General features: G+C 47.9%; 1 protein-coding gene across 1 annotated transcript in view; it reads right to left on the bottom strand.

Moving 5' to 3' along the window:
* The window catches only part of NOC2L (NOC2 like nucleolar associated transcriptional repressor), a 262,749-nt gene that overhangs the window by 184,133 nt on the left and 58,538 nt on the right, over positions 1 to 20,078 (bottom strand). Inside the window, exon 11 of the mRNA XM_082274336.1 lies at positions 17,381 to 17,520. Within this exon, the coding sequence (XP_082130462.1) occupies positions 17,381 to 17,520 (140 nt within the window). The remainder of the gene's footprint in view (positions 1 to 17,380; positions 17,521 to 20,078) is intronic.

Genomic DNA, 20,078 nt, shown 5'->3' with positions numbered 1-20,078 from the left:
ACCAACGGGGACTGGAGCCACCACAGAAGGTTTTCCCTGGTGCGATGACTCAACGAGATCTGAAGATCCAGAGATTGAGGTCGCCCGTCCCACTTGGACAAGATCTCCGCCTGGAGACCCCGCGTGTGAAACTGCGCGAAAGGAATCGCCTCGAAAGCCGAGACCATCAATCCCAGACATCTCATACACGTCCGCAGAGACGAGTCCGGAACGTCCCTGAGGGACCTGACTTCCTCCTGAAGAGTCCTGAGTTTGTCTTCCGGCAGGAAGACCTTCGCCTGCACCGAGTCCAGTATCATTCCCAGATAGGGAAGACGAACCGACGGACTCAGTGTCGACTTTGGAACATTTATCGTCCAACCGAACTCCTGCAGAGTTTGCATCGTGACAGACAGGTCCTTCTCCAGACCCTGACTGGTCGCAGACCGAATCAGAATGTCGTCCAGATACCCCAGGACAGAAATGCCCTGGGCTCTCAATAATGCCAGAACCGGTGCAAGCACCTTGGTGAAGACCCGCGGAGCCGAGGCGAGCCCAAAGGGCAACGCCACGAACTGGTAGTGATCCTCCGCAACGGCAAATCGAAGGTATCTCTGATGACCCTCGAATATGGGGATGTGAAGATACGCATCCTTCAAATCGATGGAGGCCATGAATTCCCCCGGAACCAGGGCAGCCACCACCGAGCGCAGGGATTCCATGCGGAACTTGCGAACCCGCACAGAGCGGTTCAGAGCTTTCAAGTCCAGAATAGGACGAACCTTGCCCTCCTTTCTGGGCACGGTGAACAGATTGGAATAAAACCCCCGAAATCTGTCCCGATGAGGCACCGGAACCACCACTCCCTGAGCCCTCAGGTCCCGCACCGCCAGGTGCAGATCCCGCAGGCGCTCTGGAGACAGTCGTAGATTTGAGGGAAAAAATCTGCTCTCTGGCCGAGAGAGAAACTCGATCTTGTAACCAGATCGAACGATTTCCAGAACCCATCTGTCCCGCACACGGGCCAACCAGGGCTGAAGAAAACCGAGCAAGCGTCCCCCCACCCCAAAACTGGGTGAGGGCGCCCCTTCAGGCCGAACTGTTATGGGCCGCAGGTCCGGATTGGCCGGACTTCTGTTTCCCAGACCAGGGTTTCTTCTGAGAGCCCTGGCCCTTGAACGGTTTGCCCTTGTAGTGCGGCCGAAAGGCACGAAAGGACCCCTGAGGGGGCCGAAAATGAGCATGCTTCTTTCCAGAAGCCCCCTTAGCCTTGGGGAAATGGGGCAAGAGAGTGCTCTTACCCCCGGTAATCCCCTTAATCAACACATCCAGGGACTCCCCAAAAAGGCGAGACCCATCATAAGGCAGATTGGCTAAGGTTTTACGTGAAGATTGGTCCACCGACCAACATTTCAACCAAACCAGGCGGCGAGACAACACCGCCACGCTGTGCACACGCGCGGCCAACGGAATCAGGTCCAGGTCCGCATCACACAGATACATGACACCCTGGTGGATCTGATCCACCATATCCAGGGTCGCCGCCGAGGCCGAATCGGCCACTAGGACGCGCCTAAGCATCTGCGTCCAACTTGCGATCGCCTGGGCCGCCATGAGAGAAGCAAACAGAGCCTTAAGCATAGAACCCGTAACAGAATAAGTATGACGGGCAAGAGACTCCAGTCTCCTATCCGTGGCATCACGGAAAACAGGGGATCCCTCTGCAGGGATCGCAGTGGCTTTGTTCAAAACCGCAATAGCATGATCCACTGGCGGAGGCACACACCACCGTTCATCAGTGGCAGGCGAGAAAGGATAACGCAGCTTAAATTTACTTGGTACCGCAAAAGGCTTGCGCAAATCGCGCCATTGGTCCTTAACAGCGCGCTGAAAATCAGCATTGCAGGGAAAAACCTGCGGCGTCCTGCGTTTTCTCTGCGTCCCATAAGCCGCCAAGGCAGCTGGGGGACACACCTCGTCCTGCAAACGTAGCGTCTGCTTAATGGAAGCAATCAACTCATCCATGATTGCAAGCTCTTCAGGCGAGCCAGGGGGAGAATTATCAACCCCCTCAACTTCAGCCTCTACCTCAGACCCCACTAGATCAAGAGAGGAGCGGGACCCCGATAGGGGGGTCCCCGCCAGAACAGCCCCATCACCTTCACCCTCAGAATCAGAGGACAGAGCAACTCTGGGCCGTTTAGTAGATTGAGCAGCCACCAGCATTTGCACCTGTGCAGCAAGGCCAGCCACAATCGTGGCCAAATCCCCCCCTGGGGGGGAAACAGCGGTCCCCTGGCTTTCCACCAATACTGTGGGAAACTTGCCCTCCTGAGAATCCATTGCCCCTGTATGCCAGACAACCAAGGGTTAACTGCCCCCTTACAGCAAGCGCGGCAAGCGCAGCCCACCGCACCACACTCAGGCACAATGAGACCCCCACAGGGAATATACAGACTGAATACAGGCAATGGAACACAGGAATAGAAGGATAAAACCTGAGGAGACTCCGCTGCTGCTGCTGCCTCGATCGGTGCTTCCAGGAGAGAGGAAGTGATGCTGCCAGGGCGCTCTATGTAAGCCTATGAAGGCTACAAGAAAATGGCCGCCGTGCATGTAAACCATGCGGCCGGAGCGGGCGCCGGTAAAATGGCGCCGTTTGGCGCCGAAATCGCCGCTCCACAGTGCATAAAATCACACACAATATTATCCCATTATATGGATACATGTTAGATCGCCGCAGCGATCGCTGTATATGCCCCAACATGCCATTAAAAACATGCCCCACAGCACACAGCTCCTCACACTGCCCAGCCTGACATACTCAGTGTCATACAGCTCCCCCCCCCCTTGCAGCCCACAGCATGCAGCCGAGATATAGGGAGACAAGCAGTGTGATTAAAGGCAGGTTACACAGTCCCAGACTGAGACCCCCCCCAGACAGACAGGTCCCCACATAGATACACTTACCTCACATGGCGTGGGGAACCCGCACAGGCGAACAAGCCGCTGCACATGAGGCAGGGAGAGTCGCAATTCAAGACGCACACAATGGCGGTTCAGAAACCGCACAGCGTCCGGTGAGGTAGCCACCTCACCAATCATCCCTGCACCGAACAGGGATGGGTCGTTCACCGTGCCAGGAGCGTTACCTGGCTGAACGCTCGATGGCAGACTGGGAAGCCACTGACCCACGACCTGCGACCAGGGGGATCAGCCCGAGACCCAGTCCGCATGATCCTCTTCGTCCGAAGAACTAACTAATGCTGACAAAAATAACAGCTAAGTAAAGGTAGAGAGAAAACTCAAACAAAATATCAAAAAGAAGAAAGAGTCTGGGACAAAAAGTCCCAGCACAGAGAGAGCCAGCCACTCCTGACAAGCTAGACATTAAAACTGAGATATGGTTGCAGGAAGTAGGAGGGTATTGACTGAGGGGACCACCCCTTGAGGGTGGGATATGTTAAAGCTTTATTGTTAACATATTCTGTTGCCTAGCTACTCCTTCGGAGCAAAGTCTAATACCCCATATGTGACGAATATGAAGAGGTGGCGACTGTCGGAGGACGTAAGAGAAAAACATACAATAAAAAGTAATAAATCAATGAAAGTACTTTCAAACCGGACCCTGGAACATCTGGATCTCCATAGGGAGCTGTGGGAATCCCTGGTGGTAATCGTGGGACTCGCAATGACATCAAGTAACACAGATGGAAAAAAAGTGCTCCCTGGTAGCAGGCTGGAACTTCTGATGGTAGTGGCTCACACGGTCCTGTGTGCGGCCGCTACACTGAACCGGGGCCAATGCGTAATTGGAAACCGAGTCCTACGTACGGCCCGGAAGTGGCGCGTGAATGACGTCACCGGAAGTGGCCGGAAATGATACCCTGGGGATACACAGAGGCCAGGCGGGACGGATGAAGTGTCGCAAGTGCTTCTAAAGAGCTTCTGGTTGCCACAACTACATGTTTCGCTATGTATAGCTTTATGTACCTCCATTGTCAATAAAGAGGACACCTTCTTCATTAAGCAATTTATTACATGTTCTACTGAATATGTGATCTTTGTGCGGAGGTGCCCATGTGGATTAATTTACGTGGGGCGCACCATGCGTACTCTACGAAAAACGCATAGGGGAGAACCGTAGATTTATCCAAAAGGGGTGCGATAAACATAGTGTCCCTCCCCATTTTCTAAAAAAGCATAAGGATTTTTAGAAAACTTGGTTATGGCGATTGAGACTATTCCTAAAGGTACCCTGACAATGAACGTTTCTCTCTCTTATGTAAAAGAGAAATTTATTGGATTTACAAATTTAACTGCTTGACGCCCAATGGTCTGAATGAAGAATTGGAGGTCAACAGCTTAGTTTGATCTTGATATTAGGGATTATTGAGCGGTGCCTCAAACTATTTTCTCTTTTTTCTTTGTTTTTTATTGTAACTCTCTTGTTCTATATTTATATTTTTAATCTAAATTTTTAATATTTATGTATAGATTTTATGAAAAAATGTTTCAATATATATTTGCATAATATAATGTAATATAAACATGAGATTTTTCAACACACGAGCATTTACAGATTTTAGATGTAGGTTTTTAAGTATATGTGTACTGTATATGGTATTTATTTATGATTATAATGTGGAATGTTACATACAGGCTTGTTATGCTACTTCTATATGCTTCACATTTATTTATGATCTTAATCTAATAATATGATCTGTTAATGGCTTTTTATCATTTGCCATTTATATAGCCATGGAGCAGATTGGATCTCCTACATTTATGGGATGCCTTGGGAATTCCGTGTTTTATTATTTTTTTCCTGGTTTTACTTTTTTCCTTTCTATAGTTTTTTCAAAAAGATTCCAATTGGTTGGTTGGTTTACTCCCGCCCACATCACTGGCTTCTTAAGGCTTCCGGTTGCCAGTTGCCACAACTTGATAAAGCTATACATAGCGAAACATGTAGTTGTGGCAACCAGAAGCTCTTTAAAAGCACTTGAGACACTTCATCCGTCCCGCCTGGCCTCTGTGTATCCCCGCTGCATCACTTCCGGCCACTTCCGGTGACGTCATTCACGTGCCACTTCCGGTCCGCACATAGGACTCGGTTTCCAACTACGCATTGGCCCCGGTTCAGTGTAGCGGCCACACACAGGACCGTGTGAGCCACTACTATCAGAAGTTCCAGCCTGCTACCAGGGAGCACCTTTTTTCCATCTGTGTTACTTGATGTCATTGCGAGTTCCACGATTACCACCAGGGATTCCCACAGCTCCCTATGGAGATCCAGAGGTTCCAGGCTCCGGTTTGAAACTTGTACTTTCATTGATTTATTACTTTATTATATGTGTTTATTAAACTTTTGATTCATAACGAAGACCACTCTCTGAGGTCAATATTTGTACTTTTCTCATCATAAGTGCACACCTGAGCGCCATCCTTCTCTTCTGTTTAACTGTCTGTGCTGAGGATGCCTCCCCATCCAGACAGGGTGGCATCCGTGGGACAAGCGTCCAGTACAGGGGGAAAAAGAATTTTCTCTGTTGAAGTGCCACAGAACGAAGCCACCTCTAGAGACCATGGATCCTTGTCCCATTTCACCAGAATCTCTTTAGCAGAGATCTTGTTTGGAAATGCAAACAGACTGCCTTGAGGGTGGACCCCATCAGGCCCAGCACCCGCATGCAAGCCCAGAGGGACGACCGTCTGCTGAACAGAAGCCGATTTGCCTCCTGCAATGTCTGGAGTTTTTCCAGAGGAAGAAACACGCTGGCTGAGCCCAAATCCAGAATCAGACCCAGATAGTCAGGTGTTGATGGACAGAACAAAAGCAAAACTTAATAGTTCGCAGAGCAATCTCCAGTTTTCCGTCAGAGACTATGTTTGCAGAAGATGATCATCCAGGCACCCCCTTCCGCGATCCCCAACTGACTCAAACAATGCCAGCACCAGGGGGCCAACACTTTTGCGAAGACCCGAGGAGCGGAGGCGAGACCAAAGGTCCACGCCACAAATCAATAATGTTCCTCACCCACAGCAAAACAGAGGAAGCATTGGTGACCGGCACATATTAGAATGTGCAGGTAGACATCCTTGATGTCGATAGAAGCGAGAAGAAATCCTGACGTAGGGACACCCCTACCATGTGAATAGACTACACGTGGAAATTCTGTACTCACACAAGCAGTTTAGTGCCTTGAGGTCCTGAATTGAACGTACCTTGCCTTCCTTCCTGGAAACTGTAAAGAGGTTTGTGTAAAAACCCCTAAAACTGTTCCGATATCGGAACAATCACTCCTTAAAGGAACAAGTCTTGCAGTACCCCAAAGAGACCCCCTAAGTGATCTGGGGACAAGTGCAGGCTGGAAGGGAAGAGCCTTTCCGGAGGATAAGACCAAACACGATCTCGCAGCCTGACCGAATAACTTTGTGGACCCACATGTCCTATACCAGGGAGGTCCATGGATCCAGAAACCAGCAAAGACGTCCCCCCACCCCAGATACGGGTGAGGGTGCCCCTTCATGCAGAGGCAGCCTTGTCCGCAAGTCTGGAAGAGCCCGCTTGTGGCTTGCCAGGCCAGGTCCTCTTGGAACCTCTGGTGGAGGATCTATTGTTGATCCCTTGTCTTGAGACCCTGAGGGACGATAAAACCTCTTATAAGCCAAGAAGAATGACCAACGTCTACGACAGGGCTCCTTGGCCTTGGTAGCCTGCGGAAGAAGAGTACTCTTTCCTGCTGCAAATCCCTTAACAAGGTCATCCAAGGAAGCTCCAAACAGGCAATCCCCTACAAGGGGGAAGATCAGATAAGGACTTCTTAGAAGTCTGGTCCGCAGACCAGTATTTCAGCCGGATAATACATCGTAGGACCACAGCTGTTACAGACAGCCTAGAAATCAAAGGAGCCACATCCAAAGAGGCAGTACAGATAAACTGTAGCCCCTGGACCAACTGATTTGCCAGCTCCGCAAGACAGGGGAAGCCGTTTCCCCTCCAGATCCCAGCGTAAAAGTGTAGCCCACTCGGTCAGACCTTGCTACACAAGGGCTATACCGGCCTAAGTTCTGAACCAGCCACAGCGAACATATGGAGGGCCAGAGCCTCCGCCCTCCTATCAACTGGATATTTAATGGTAGGGGACTCTCAACCGGAATGAAGGTAGCTTTATTTAACCCGAAAACCAATGAGTCCACTACAGATGGGACCATCCACCTTTAACGCAGTTAATCCTCATGACACCGAAAGCAAAAAGCGATTAAGAACCACTGCATTTTGAACAACCCCAGTGTTTTGTGACGATGTTGTCAAAGTAAGCAGAAAAGGGAACACCCTCGCTGCTTTGGAGGGCCTATAGGTGCCAAAAGGGACTGGCGTCATCGAGGCACTATCAGCCGTAACCTCCATTTTTAAAGTGTCACCCACTGACACAAACAGTTTCCATGCGCGACTAAAGCAGAGGAATCATCTTCACTATCTGAGCACTCAGGGTGTATGGACGCAGACCCAGTAGGGTCACTATATACTAAGCTCACCCAGAAAACAACAATCAGGGGAGGTCACCAACTTTGATCTTGCAAAGGGGACGCTGACCAAGGGCCCACGAATGGACCACCTACTGGACCCCTCAAAAAAACAAGGGGGTCGCCCTCTGAGTCCTCCATAGAGGGCATATAAGGAAATAGCCCCCTTAAAAATGGGGGCGCCCACCGTGACGCAGACACGCGGGTAGGGTACCCTGATGGTCTCGCAGAGCTAAAAGGGGCAGGTGCCCCACACAATAATGGTGGTGAGGCTGTCATTAAAAAAAATGAAGCGCCCCCATAGCGCCACCCCTTCCAAGGGAGGTTCCAAGCTGACCATATGGGCTAGCAGGCTGCAAGTTGCGGCCCAAACTTTTGTGGAGGCCCAGCCGCAAGTGCACGGATCCCAGCCCGGCAGATGCCCAAAGGAAGAGTGGGGGCATTAGCTAAACGCACTGGGGCCACCCCCGGGGCCAACCCCCCACTCCCCGGGCCACCCCCCCCCCAAAGGAGGCTCCCCGACTCGGCCGCATGGCCTAGTAGGCTGCAGCCTACATTTTTGTGGGTGCCCAGCCTCTTGGATGCAAGCCCCAGGAGAGCCGACTACCCAGGGGCAGAGGAGGGGAGGGCGGATGCCCAAACAGGAGGCAGTGACTTTAGCCACCCTCACAGGGGCCGCCTCACGTAGTTTCCGACTGATAGACATGGCTTAAATTTTTGGCCATATCTGGCCACGTGAGGCGCATACCCGCGGGTGCTAAACTATATTGTTTCCCAGCCCAACAACAGCCGCAGGGAGCCCAGAGGACATCCCTGCCCCAGTCCCCAACCCCCAGGGTGGCAGGGAACCCTGCTCAACCCCCCGTTGCACACCAAGAAAAACTCGGTCAGCAGCAACTCCAACCAGCCCCCCTTAAGAGCATGTGGCAACAGCCAGCTCATAACTTCACCCAGGGAGGGGGGGGGGGCAAAAGACCCACAGTGACCTTTAAAATTTTGGAGGGTCTGGGGGGGAGGGAGGGGAACCCGGGGGTCCCACTGTACCAGGGAGGGGCCATGTCCACCCCAAAACCCTCCAGGAGCAGAGGGGGGGGGGCAGCTACTTACCATACCAGGAACAGGGTGGGCACTGCTCCATTGTAATGTGGGTGCTGTCGGCCAGGAGAAACGCTGCGACTTAGGCCGAGGCCAGGTCGTACTCATCCTCGCGAGACGTTTAACTCGCAGGCCAGCCCCCGTCCAGTGGGGATATGTTGCAGCCGACCAAGCGCAGGGCTGCAGTCTGCACGCGCTCGCTGACCAGACTGAGAGGACCCTCTGGATCTAGATTATCCAGTCCATCGCCCAGTCTGGCGATTGTAGATTCTCACAGGAACAAAATAACAAAGACAGGAAACAATTCCATTAAAAAAGAAAAAAATTACCAGGACAAGAGATCCCAGCAAGGAACTAGGTCCTTACTCCTGACTAGGCAGAAAAAACTGAGTGTCTATAGCTGAGAGTAGGTGTGGGACTGCACATAGGCGTAGTCAAGCTTTTTCCTGCCTAGTGTCCTACTCCTGTAGGGGGGCATTATAATCCAATGGTTAAGAAGAATCAAGAGCTGTGTGTCAATTAACGAAAGAGAAATATGTTTTTTATTTTCCTTGCATGTGATTGGGTATTCTTTTACCTCATTTACTAAGATCTGGAACAAGTGGGCTTCCAGTGTAAGTATATTAGCATTTAGCAAATCAACCCCATTGAGTCTACAGTGCAGCCAGAAAACTTAAAAAAAAAAAAAAAAGTGGAGCTCCGTGGCACAGCAAATTCACTACTGCAAGCAATTTAGAAGCCTGGGAGTATGTTCCTTGCATCTTTCTAAATTAATTTATTAGAATAGATATCAAATTCTAGATAAAAGCATGTTTAATTGTCTGCCTGTGTTATAGTTTTGATCTGTTAGAGCAAATGATGAAATCTTTGTCACATGCACTGTACTGTATAATGACAATACATTCATTAGATTTTTTTTAATAATATAATTACAGCATGCTCAAATCAATTAGCATGAGATGTGATGAATGTTATCCAAGTATATAAAATTATAAATTGATATAAGTGTAATTTCGCAGATATCCTCAGCAGTATAAAAGAGAACAAGTAGTGTGAGTGAAGCTGAATTTTCAAATTGCTGTTTTGCTAGAATCTCAGAGAAACCTCCACTTGCTTTTTTGAAGTCTTTGCTTTTAGCGAACTTGTTTCTGAAACAGGTGTAAGTATACCTTCTGTAATGCAGTGCTGCTCATAAAGTTTCTCTGCTTTATGATCAGCAAGTAAAGCAGATCATAAAACTGATTAACGTGGTAGTAAATTTGTGAGTAAAAATATATTTCATGCCAAAAATTGTAGTTTTCATTTTGGACGGAGAAAGAATAGTTAAAATTCTTGTTAAATACAGCCACAAAGGACATAAATAGACTGTGTGCACCAAATACGTTTGCAACCAGTTATTAACTTGTAAAAAAAAAAAAAAAAAAAACAGTGACATCATCACTGTGCTGCACATAGCCTGTGAGGAACAGAGCTGTGGGGGGGGAGGGACCCAGCAGCGCCATCCACCAGGACTGGGGAAAGGGGGCAGCAGGATTCTGTACATAGCTTCCTAGAAACAGCACGCTGATTCAATACACCTCTCAAGAGAAAAAAAAGACAAAGTTCCAATGGAAGCGCTAAAGTCTCAACAAACCCCAAGGCACAGTAAGAACAGTCCAAAAAGGCCATGATCCGCCAATGATAGGGTTAATCAGTACTGGTGCACAGGATCATATTCCTCTCAAGAGCCATCAATCCTGATGCAAGCAGTTTGCTGACTTGTGGGAGGATTTATGCAAATAATGCTCAACAGGAACTGGATAACTTTCGTCCCTTGTGTACAGCTGTCTGTTTTCATGAGCAGCTTCTGTCGAACGGGCAAGCTGGAAATCCAGCATTCGACCCACGCTGGCAGACAATGGTTGCGAGTGCTGATCAGTGTGTTCTAGCACAGCGGGGTAGATCACACTAACAACGTGTCAGTATGGCGATCTGTCAATTTTTTCTTTTTTCCGGCCCACTGGGTTGAACAAAAAAAAAAAAGTCTAGTCTAGTGTACCGTGCTATGGGTGGATGTCAGTAGGCTTTCCTAAGCAAACTACATTTTATGCAGACTAACCTAGGTAACACCCACATGCGAGGATGATGTGGAGAGATGAGCCACCATGATTAAAATAACTGAAATCCAATAAATAAAAGAGGGGGGAGGGGGCTAAGGACAATTAGGCTGAGAAGGAAAGGCTAGATGGCACTAGGCATCTTCCAGCCAGGATATGAGGCTGACTATCAGACTTACTGCAGCTTCTAATGCATACTGTGAGAAACTCAGTGCGCAGTGAAATTCGAGTAAGCAATAAAAGTACAGGAAAGGTGACCTGAGCAAGTCTGACAATAAGGTTAAAATTCAGCTTTAAACTTCTAAAATTTCAAATCTGCACGGAGTTGCATTTATCATGTGATGTCAAAAGGGGGCAGTGCCACTTGGTGATGTAACTGGGTGGGCCCCCACCCCTTGCCTATAAAAGAACTGTCGAAGGTGAGGATTGGGCAGATGGCGGGTAGCCTCTGAGGCGAAGCGTTTATGTATGGTTTTCTATTTTTCGGGTCCGGCAGGCAGCGTGATTGACAATGGATTTATATAGAGGGACACCATTTTTTTTTTTAAATAAAGGACTTGTCAAAACTGCATTCTGTGGTTTTTACTTTTTTGGTGAAAGTGTATGTCTACGATGTACCCGATACCCATTCGGGATCGGGGGCCCCTTGGTAAAGAGGCCTTTCAGATCCCGATAAGCCACCCACCCGCAGACCCCGACAACCACAGCCCAGTGTTGTCGGAAGAGGTCCTTGTCCCCATCAACATGAGGACAAGGTGCTTTGAGGTGGAAAAGGCACTTTGAGGTGTCCCAAAGCACCCCCCCCATGTTGAGGTCAAATAGCCTGGTATAGTTCAGGAGGGGGGGCACTCTTTCCCCCTCCCCTTTCCTGACCTGCCAGACTGCATGCCCGGATAAGGGTCTGGTATAGATTTTGTGGAGGACCCCACGCTGGGTTCTCTTAAATTTTGACCCAAAGGGCCTGGAATGGACGGGGGGGGACCCTACGCCGTTTTTTTTTTTTTTTTTATCTGTTTTGCCAGGACCCGACAATACATTACAGGCGCAAGCAAGTTTAAATGACATTTTTTCCTTTAGAAATGCCAGTATTGCTGCAGCAGGCTCCAAACATTGTACAGATGTGCCACTTTACAGGCACATCAAGGGGAACTCCCAGGCACGATATTTAAAAGGAATTTTTCATTTTTATTGTTTCACTTTAAGCATCATTAAAATCACTGCTCTTGTAAAAACTACTGTTTTAAAGAAATTTTTATGCATTGATACACGTCCCCCAGGGCAGTACCCGGGTCCCCATACACTTTTTATGGCAATAACTTGCAAAAAAAACCTTTAAAATTAGGACTTTCGATTTTTCATGTTCGTATCCTCTTGAGTTCGCTAGAACTTTTTCCCTGTTCGAGATGTTCTGGTGTGAACTGAACAGGGGGGTGTTCAGCCCATCACTACTCAGAACCCCCAAACATACATACATATTATATATATTATTTTTTTTAAGCAATGATCCTAGGACATAAAATGGCAGTCACTTTGCAATTTTTCAGACGCGTTTTTTTTATTCTGGAAACTATTTGAAAACTATTTCATGAATAAAAAAAACAAAAACACTAAAGTTTACCCAATTTTTTTTCTAGAATGTGAAAGATGATGTTATGCCGAGTAAGGCTCCATGTACACGAGACGTTAGAAAAAACGTCCTGCAAAGCTATTTCTGACGCCGGGAAAAAGCAGCTGTTAAACGTGCTTTCAGTAGCTTTTTCCATTTGCGTTATTGCACGTTTGGCCACGTTGCTTTTAGCAACGTTTTTCTGCCTCCATTCAAAATCAATGGCTCCCTATGGGAGCCTATTGATTTGAATGGAAGGCGCACCGCAAGTCAGATCAGGATGATCCGACTTGCGGCGCGACCTGCACTGTGAGAATCTTAAGGGGGAACTCCACCCAAAAATGGGAAAAAAATTGCGTGGGGTTCCCCCCCAGGTTCCAAACCAGGCCCTTCGGGTCCGGCATGGAATTTGAGGGTAGCCCCACGCCGAAAAAACGGCGTGGGGTCCCCCCCAAAATCCATACCAGACCCTTATCCGAGCATGCAGCCCGGCAGGCCAGGAAAGGGGAGGGGACGAGCGAGCGGCCCCACCCCCCCTGGACCACACCAGGCCACATGCCCTCAACATGGGGGGGTGTTGGTGCTTTGGGGCAGGGGGAGCTCTGCACCCCCCACCTCAAAGCACCCTGCCCCCATGTTGATGAGGACAAGGGCCTCATCCCCACAACCCTGGCCGGTGGTTGTGGGGGTCTGCGGGCAGGGGGCTGATCGGAATCTGGAAGCCCCCTTTAACAAGGGGGCCCCCCAGATCCCGGACCCCCTCCCTGTGTGAATGGGTATTGAGGTACACTGTACCCCTACCCATTCACCCCATAAAAGATAGTGTATGTAAATAAGGACAGGAGACGTTTTGGAAAGTTTATTAAAAATCTTCATCCGGCTCTTCGGGGTCTTCTCCTCTCCGGGGGTCTTCTGCTCTTTTGCTGTCCGCCCTTCTGCTGTCCTCTCTTCTTGTCTTCTCCTCTCCGGGGGTCTTCTGCTGTCTTCTCTCCGTGGGGTCTTCTGCTCTTTTGCTGTCCGCCCTTCTGCTGTCCTCTCCTCTCCGGGGGTCTTCTGCTGTCTTCTCTCCGTGGGGTCTTCGGCTCTTTTGCTGTCCGCCCTTCTGATGTACTCTCTTCTTGTCTTCTCCTCTCCGGTCTTCTGCTCTTGTGCTGTCGGCTGTCGGCTCTCCTTCTTCCTCCGGTCCTCCTCCGACGACGTCTCCAGCGATTATGCCGGCCTCTGGTCTCTGCAGCTTATTATATAGCCATTAGGGGCGTGGCCGCCAGATGACATCATCGGGAGACCACGCCCCTTGTGTCACATGTGACGTCACATGTGACACAAGGGGCGTGGTCTCCCGATGATGTCATCTGGCGGCCACGCCCCTAATGGCTATATAATAAGCTGCAGAGACCAGAGGCCGGCATAATCGCTGGAGACGTCGTCGGAGGAGGACCGGAGGAAGAAGGAGAGCCGACAGCCGACAGCACAAGAGCAGAAGACCGGAGAGGAGAAGACAAGAAGAGAGGACATCAGAAGGGCGGACAGCAAAAGAGCCGAAGACCCCACGGAGAGAAGACAGCAGAAGACCCCCGGAGAGGAGAGGACAGCAGAAGGGCGGACAGCAAAAGAGCAGAAGACCCCACGGAGAGAAGACAGCAGAAGACCCCCGGAGAGGAGAAGACAAGAAGAGAGGACAGCAGAAGGGCGGACAGCAAAAGAGCAGAAGACCCCCGGAGAGGAGAAGACCCCGAAGAGCCGGATGAAGATTTTTAATAAACTTTCCAAAACGTCTCCTGTCCTTATTTACATACACTATCTTTTATGGGGTGAATGGGTAGGGGTACAGTGTACCTCAATACCCATTCACACAGGGAGGGGGTCCGGGATCTGGGGGGCCCCCTTGTTAAAGGGGGCTTCCAGATTCCGATCAGCCCCCTGCCCGCAGACCCCCACAACCACCGGCCAGGGTTGTGGGGATGAGGCCCTTGTCCTCATCAACATGGGGGCAGGGTGCTTTGAGGTGGGGGGTGCAGAGCTCCCCCTGCCCCAAAGCACCAACACCCCCCCATGTTGAGGGCATGTGGCCTGGTGTGGTCCAGGGGGGGTGGGGCCGCTCGCTCGTCCCCTCCCCTTTCCTGGCCTGCCGGGCTGCATGCTCGGATAAGGGTCTGGTATGGATTTTGGGGGGGACCCCACGCCGTTTTTTCGGCGTGGGGCTACCCTCAAATTCCATGCCGGACCCGAAGGGCCTGGTTTGGAACCTGGGGGGGAACCCCACGCAATTTTTTTCCCATTTTTGGGTGGAGTTCCCCCTTAAGATTCTCACAGTGCAGGTCGCGCCGCAAGTCGGATCATCCTGATCTGACTTGCGGTGCGCCTTCCATTCAAATCAATAGGCTCCCATAGGGAACCATTGATTTTGAATGGAAGAAAAAAAACGTATAACGTGGCTGAACGTAGGTTCATCACGTTCAGTCACGTTTAGTCACGTTCGGCCGCGTTTCTGCGTTTGAAACGTCGGGAAACACACGTTCGAACGCAATATAATTGCGTTCTAAAAAAAGTCCCTGAACGCAACTGCCTGCAAATGACTGTAAACTACCATGTGTACATGGACAGATAAGATAACATGGAGCTGCGTTCAGGGACTTCTGAAAAAAACGCCCAACTGCTCCTAAACGTCCATTTCCAGCGTCCCGTGTACATGGAGCCTAAGTAGATAACATGTCTCGCTTTAAATTTGGGCACACTCATGGAATGGCGCCAAACGTCGGTACTTAAAAATCTCCATAGGCAACACTTTAAAAATTTTTACAGTTTACCAGTTTAGAGTTACAGAGGAGGTCTTGGGCTAGAATTGTTGCTCTCGCTCGAACATTTGCGGCAATGCCTCACGTGTAGATTGAACGGCATTTACATATGTGGGCAGAACATACGTATGCGTTCACTTCTGCGTGTGAGCAGCTGCCAGCATCATTTAAAGCCCAGGATGTCATATGACGTCCAGCGGTAAGGAAGTGGTCAAACAGTTCCTATTCTGATTCAAACGCCAAGTTATACTCCATGAATTTTCTGTTAGAAAGAATATTTAGAAATGGAATCCATTTTATTCAGCTTGAGTAACAAATGGCTATAAAATGGTGCAGCCAGGTGGACAGCTAAAGTCCTTGAGCTGATGTCCTTTGGTCACGGAGAGACCCAATAAAAAAGATGCAAAACTCTGACAACTTGGTCCTAGAACAAACCTAACACTCATGTAAAAGTGGAGCTTACTTTTGTATTTACCCATCCAGGGAGAAGGATGTTCAAATGAGCTAAGAACAAGGGCTGCTTTCATTACAGCCGACAGGTTCCGTAGCTTACGTTTATTTGAAGTGACACTGAAAGTCACATACGAAACAAGGAAAAGGCTCCTCTCAGAGACTGCCTGAATTGTGCCATGTGGCTCCATTTAAAATCTCCTACATCAAAACTTCACTTACTATTTGTGTAAAAAGCCCTAAAGCATATATAAACCCAAGAACAATGTACAGGTGCATCTAATAAAATTAAAATATCAAAAAAGTGATTTTAGTAATTAAATTCAAAAAGTGATAACTCGTATATTTTAGATACGTACCACACAGAGCGATATATTTCAAGCATTTATTTATTTTATTTTGATGATTATGGCTTACAGCTAGTGAAAACCCAAAATGCAGTATCTCAGAATATTAGATTATTATAGAAGACAAATAAAAAAAAGAAATAAATACATTTTAACACAGAAATGCTGGCTTACTGAAAAGTATGTCCATGTACAGTATAGTATGCACTCAGGACTTGGTCGGGGCTCCTTTTGCATGAGTCCATCAGCCTGTGGCACTGTTGAGGTGTTATGGAAGCCCAGGTTGCTTGGATAGCAGCAGCCTTCAGCTCGTCTGCATTGTTGGGTCTGGGCTCTTAAATTCCTCTTGACAATACCCCACAGATTCTCTATGGGGTTTAGGTCAGACGGATTTACTGACCAATCAAGCACAGTGATACCATGATCATTAAACCAGGTATTGGTACTTTTGGCAGTGTGGGCAGGTGCCAAGTCCTGCTGGAAAATGAAATCAGCATCTCCATAAAGCACAGGGAAGCATGAAGTGCTCTAGAATTTCCTGGTAGAGGGCTGCGCTGACTTTGGACATGATAAAACACAGTGGACCAACACCAGCAGATGACATGGCTCCCCAAATTATCACTAACTGTGGAAAATTTTGCATTTCATTTGGAAATCAAGGTCCCAGAGTCTGGAGGAGGAGTGGAGAGGCACAGAAAACATGTTGCATAAGGTCCAGTGTTAAGTTTTCACAGTCAGTGATGATTTGGGAAGCCATGGCATCTGCTTGTGTTGGTCCACTGCGTTTTATCAAATCCAAAGTCAGCACAGCTCTCTACCAGGAAATTCTAGAGCACTTCATGCTTCGCTCTGCTGACCAGCTTTCTGGAGATTATGATTTCATTTTCCAGCAGGTCTTGGCACCTGCCCACACTGCCAAAATGCCAATACCTGTTTTAATGGTCATGGTATCACTGTGCTTGATGGGCCAGCAAACTTACCTGCCCTAAACCCAATCTGTGGGGTATTGTCAAGAGGAAGAGGAGAGACACCAGATCACAGGATGTCAGATGCAAAGGTGCCAACAGAGCTGCCCATGGCTCAAATTTTGTCTGGTTCATTAGAAAGGCACTTCAGCACTGTAACCTTAAGCTGGGTGTATACGTTCATTTTTTTTTTTTTCAACCAGTGCATTGAACCCAAAAAACCTGACAGATCACTGCATCAGCACAACAAGGCGTGATGTAGGATCTCTCCCACTGTGCCATTTTATCCTGACAGAGGTCGCAGGAGCCAATGGTTCCCGCTGCTGCCGTCATCTCCAGTGAGGAGAGAGCATGCTGAGAGGGCCACTGCTCTCATGCAAAGTGCTAGATTGAGATTAGGCTTAGGTAAGGGGGGGGGGGGGGACAGAGAATGCATTACGCTCTTTTAAACAAAAAAGTAGGTTTTGTTTTAATAGTTTCTTTAAATGATTCCAAATAAAAAAAGAAAAAAACTTACCTGATACAGCCAGTAATAACTTGAACAAGAGGATAGATGAGAGGCTGCAGAACTTCGCTGGGGTGAATTGTGCTCAACACTCGACACCAGAGATACAAGCAGTGAATGTACTGCCAATTATACACTGACTGATGAGCCCCCTTGAAGAAAAAAAAAAAAAAAAAATCGATCTTAAAATATACCAGCCAAAGCATCTCCCAAAATTTCTACAGCACAAAGACTTAAAGTATATTTAAACCAAAGAAAAACAGGCCATATATTACAGAACACCAGTCATTCAATTTGGTGGTTGCATTGGTTTTGTTTTTTCAGCGGCTGATCTGGCCACAAATACACTTCATGTACTAGAGTGGCAACATCCACTCACTGTACTGCATCCATGGAGGAGCAGCATTGTCACCATAGTACAGGGGGTGTCAAATACAGAACACCTCCCCCAGCATTCAGCATAAGCAGAAAGCATAGGTTTTTACAACCCTGGATTTCTGGCAGGATCAATAGGTATGTTTTCTAAATAATTTGTATTATTTATAGTAGTACAGCCATTACAGTAAATGTTGCACATTGTGTACAGCAGGCAGGAACAAATCAGGCCATATATTATAATCTTCGAATACTTTAGAAAAAAAAAAAAAAACAGATCCGCCACACCATAGGAGTCTTTCAGGAAATTAACAATCATACATAACAGCTACACTGTGATATTGAATGTTATACAGAAGATATGGTTTTGTTTTTTGTTGCTCATAAGAAGTAAACAAAGTTAATAGAAAAATGTAATGAGAAGTAAATAACAAGAGAAAAAGGAATAGACAAGAGGAGAAAAAAATCTCACGGCTGAGGAATAAAAGCAGTAGAAATCAAGGTAAGTATGTTGGGGTTTGTACTGATCCACAAGAGTGGCAACAAGAGACTCTTTAATGCCACATCACAGACAGCAAATTGTACAGAAAAACAAACCATAAAAACAAAACAAACAACAGCTCCAGAGACTCAAGTTAAGTAATACATAAATGTAAAGCCACGCAACTATCAAAGTGACGGTCTGCTTGATAATTTTGTATTGTCAATGCACCGCATGCATGTTGTAGTTGTACTTTGTGATACTAAATTGGCATTTTTTTCTGTACTGATCAAACAGATAGAACAACAAATTTTCTCACAGCTGCCAGTTAACAGTCCAAAAGGGAGCAAATAAGGGAAGTTTATTTACATTACATTCATTTCAATGTGCTTTAATAAAGTGGTTTCCAACAAAAGAGCCTGGTAGTGGACTAATTGAAATATTTAAAGTGGAACTAAAAGGTAAAAATAGGGAATATAAATTTAATAGCATCCCAGTCCGTAGGGTTCAATATTGAGTTGGCCCACCCTTTGCAACTATAACAGATTCAACTCCTCTGGGAAGGATGTCCACAAGGTTTAGGAGTGTGTCTATAGGAATGTTTGACCATTCTTCAAGAAGTGCATTTGTGAGGCCAGGCACTGATGTTGGACAAGAAGGCCTGGCTTGCAGTTTCTTCTCTAATTCTTGCTTTGTGCACTGGTCCAAATCATTTGGTGGCGGTGGCGCTGGGTTGTTTTTCAGGGGGCGGGGCTTCCAGTGAAGGGAACTTGTAGGGCGTCGGCATACCAAGACATTTTGGGAAATATCATGCTCCCGCCTTTGTGGGAACAGTTTGGGGATGGCCCCTTCCTGTTCCAACATTGATGTGCACCAGTGTACAATGTCAGGTCCATAAAGACATGACCTCAACGCGACACCTTTGGGATGAATTACAGCGCAGACTGCGAGCCAGGCCTGCTCGTCCAAAACCAATGCCTGACCTAACAAATGCCCTTCTGGAAGAAAGGTCAAACATTCCCATAGACACACTCCTAAACCTTGTGGACAGCCTTCCCAGAAGAGCTGAAGCTCTATAGTTTCAAAAGGGTGGGCCAACTCAAAATTTAACCCTATAGACTAAGACTGGGATGCCACTAAAGTTCATGTGTGTTTAAAGGCAGGCGTCTTAATACTTTTGGTAATAAATAAATTATATACACATATATACATATATACACATATATACATACACACACACACACACACACATATACATACATACGCGCACATATACATACATACACGCACATATATACATACATACACTCACATACATTCACACACAACCCTTAGTCCCTTTCTCCGAAGCCTGAAAAGTGAACAGAACTTTCTCCGTACTGGCACTGACCACTCATTGTGTTCGTTCACAAAAAGAAGGGGTCATTAAATATAACATTTACTGGCCTCTTCCCCTGCTATCCATTGTGAAAAGATCCCCACACCCTGTGTGCCCACAGCAGCCGGTGGAAGAGGAGGAGAAGTAAACCAGAAGAGCTTGAGGGGGGCAGCAGGAGGAATCAAATCCTGGGCAGGGTGGGTGATCAGTACAGAGGAGGGAGGGTAAGTACAGGAATCAATCCTGTGCGTCTCTCTTCCTGCAGCAGCTGAACGCCGACGGGTTGGACAGGAGGAGAAGCTGGCTTTCACACACAGGGGATCAGTTCCTGTAATTGTCTCCCCACAGCACTTTTAACCCCCTGTCCACATCCGATTTCCCTGCTGCCCCTGCCCAGTATAGGGGGATGGGTGCTAACCCCTTATTGGCGGTCCGGAGCTGGAACAAGCTGGAAAAAGCAAAGGTGGTGGAAAAAA

Source organism: Pelophylax lessonae, assembly GCF_965119305.1.
Source record: "Pelophylax lessonae genome assembly, chromosome: 12".
NCBI lineage: Eukaryota > Metazoa > Chordata > Amphibia > Anura > Ranidae > Pelophylax > Pelophylax lessonae.
The sequence above is the reverse complement of the archived record's forward strand: the minus strand, read 5'-3'. Positions and strand labels throughout refer to the sequence as shown.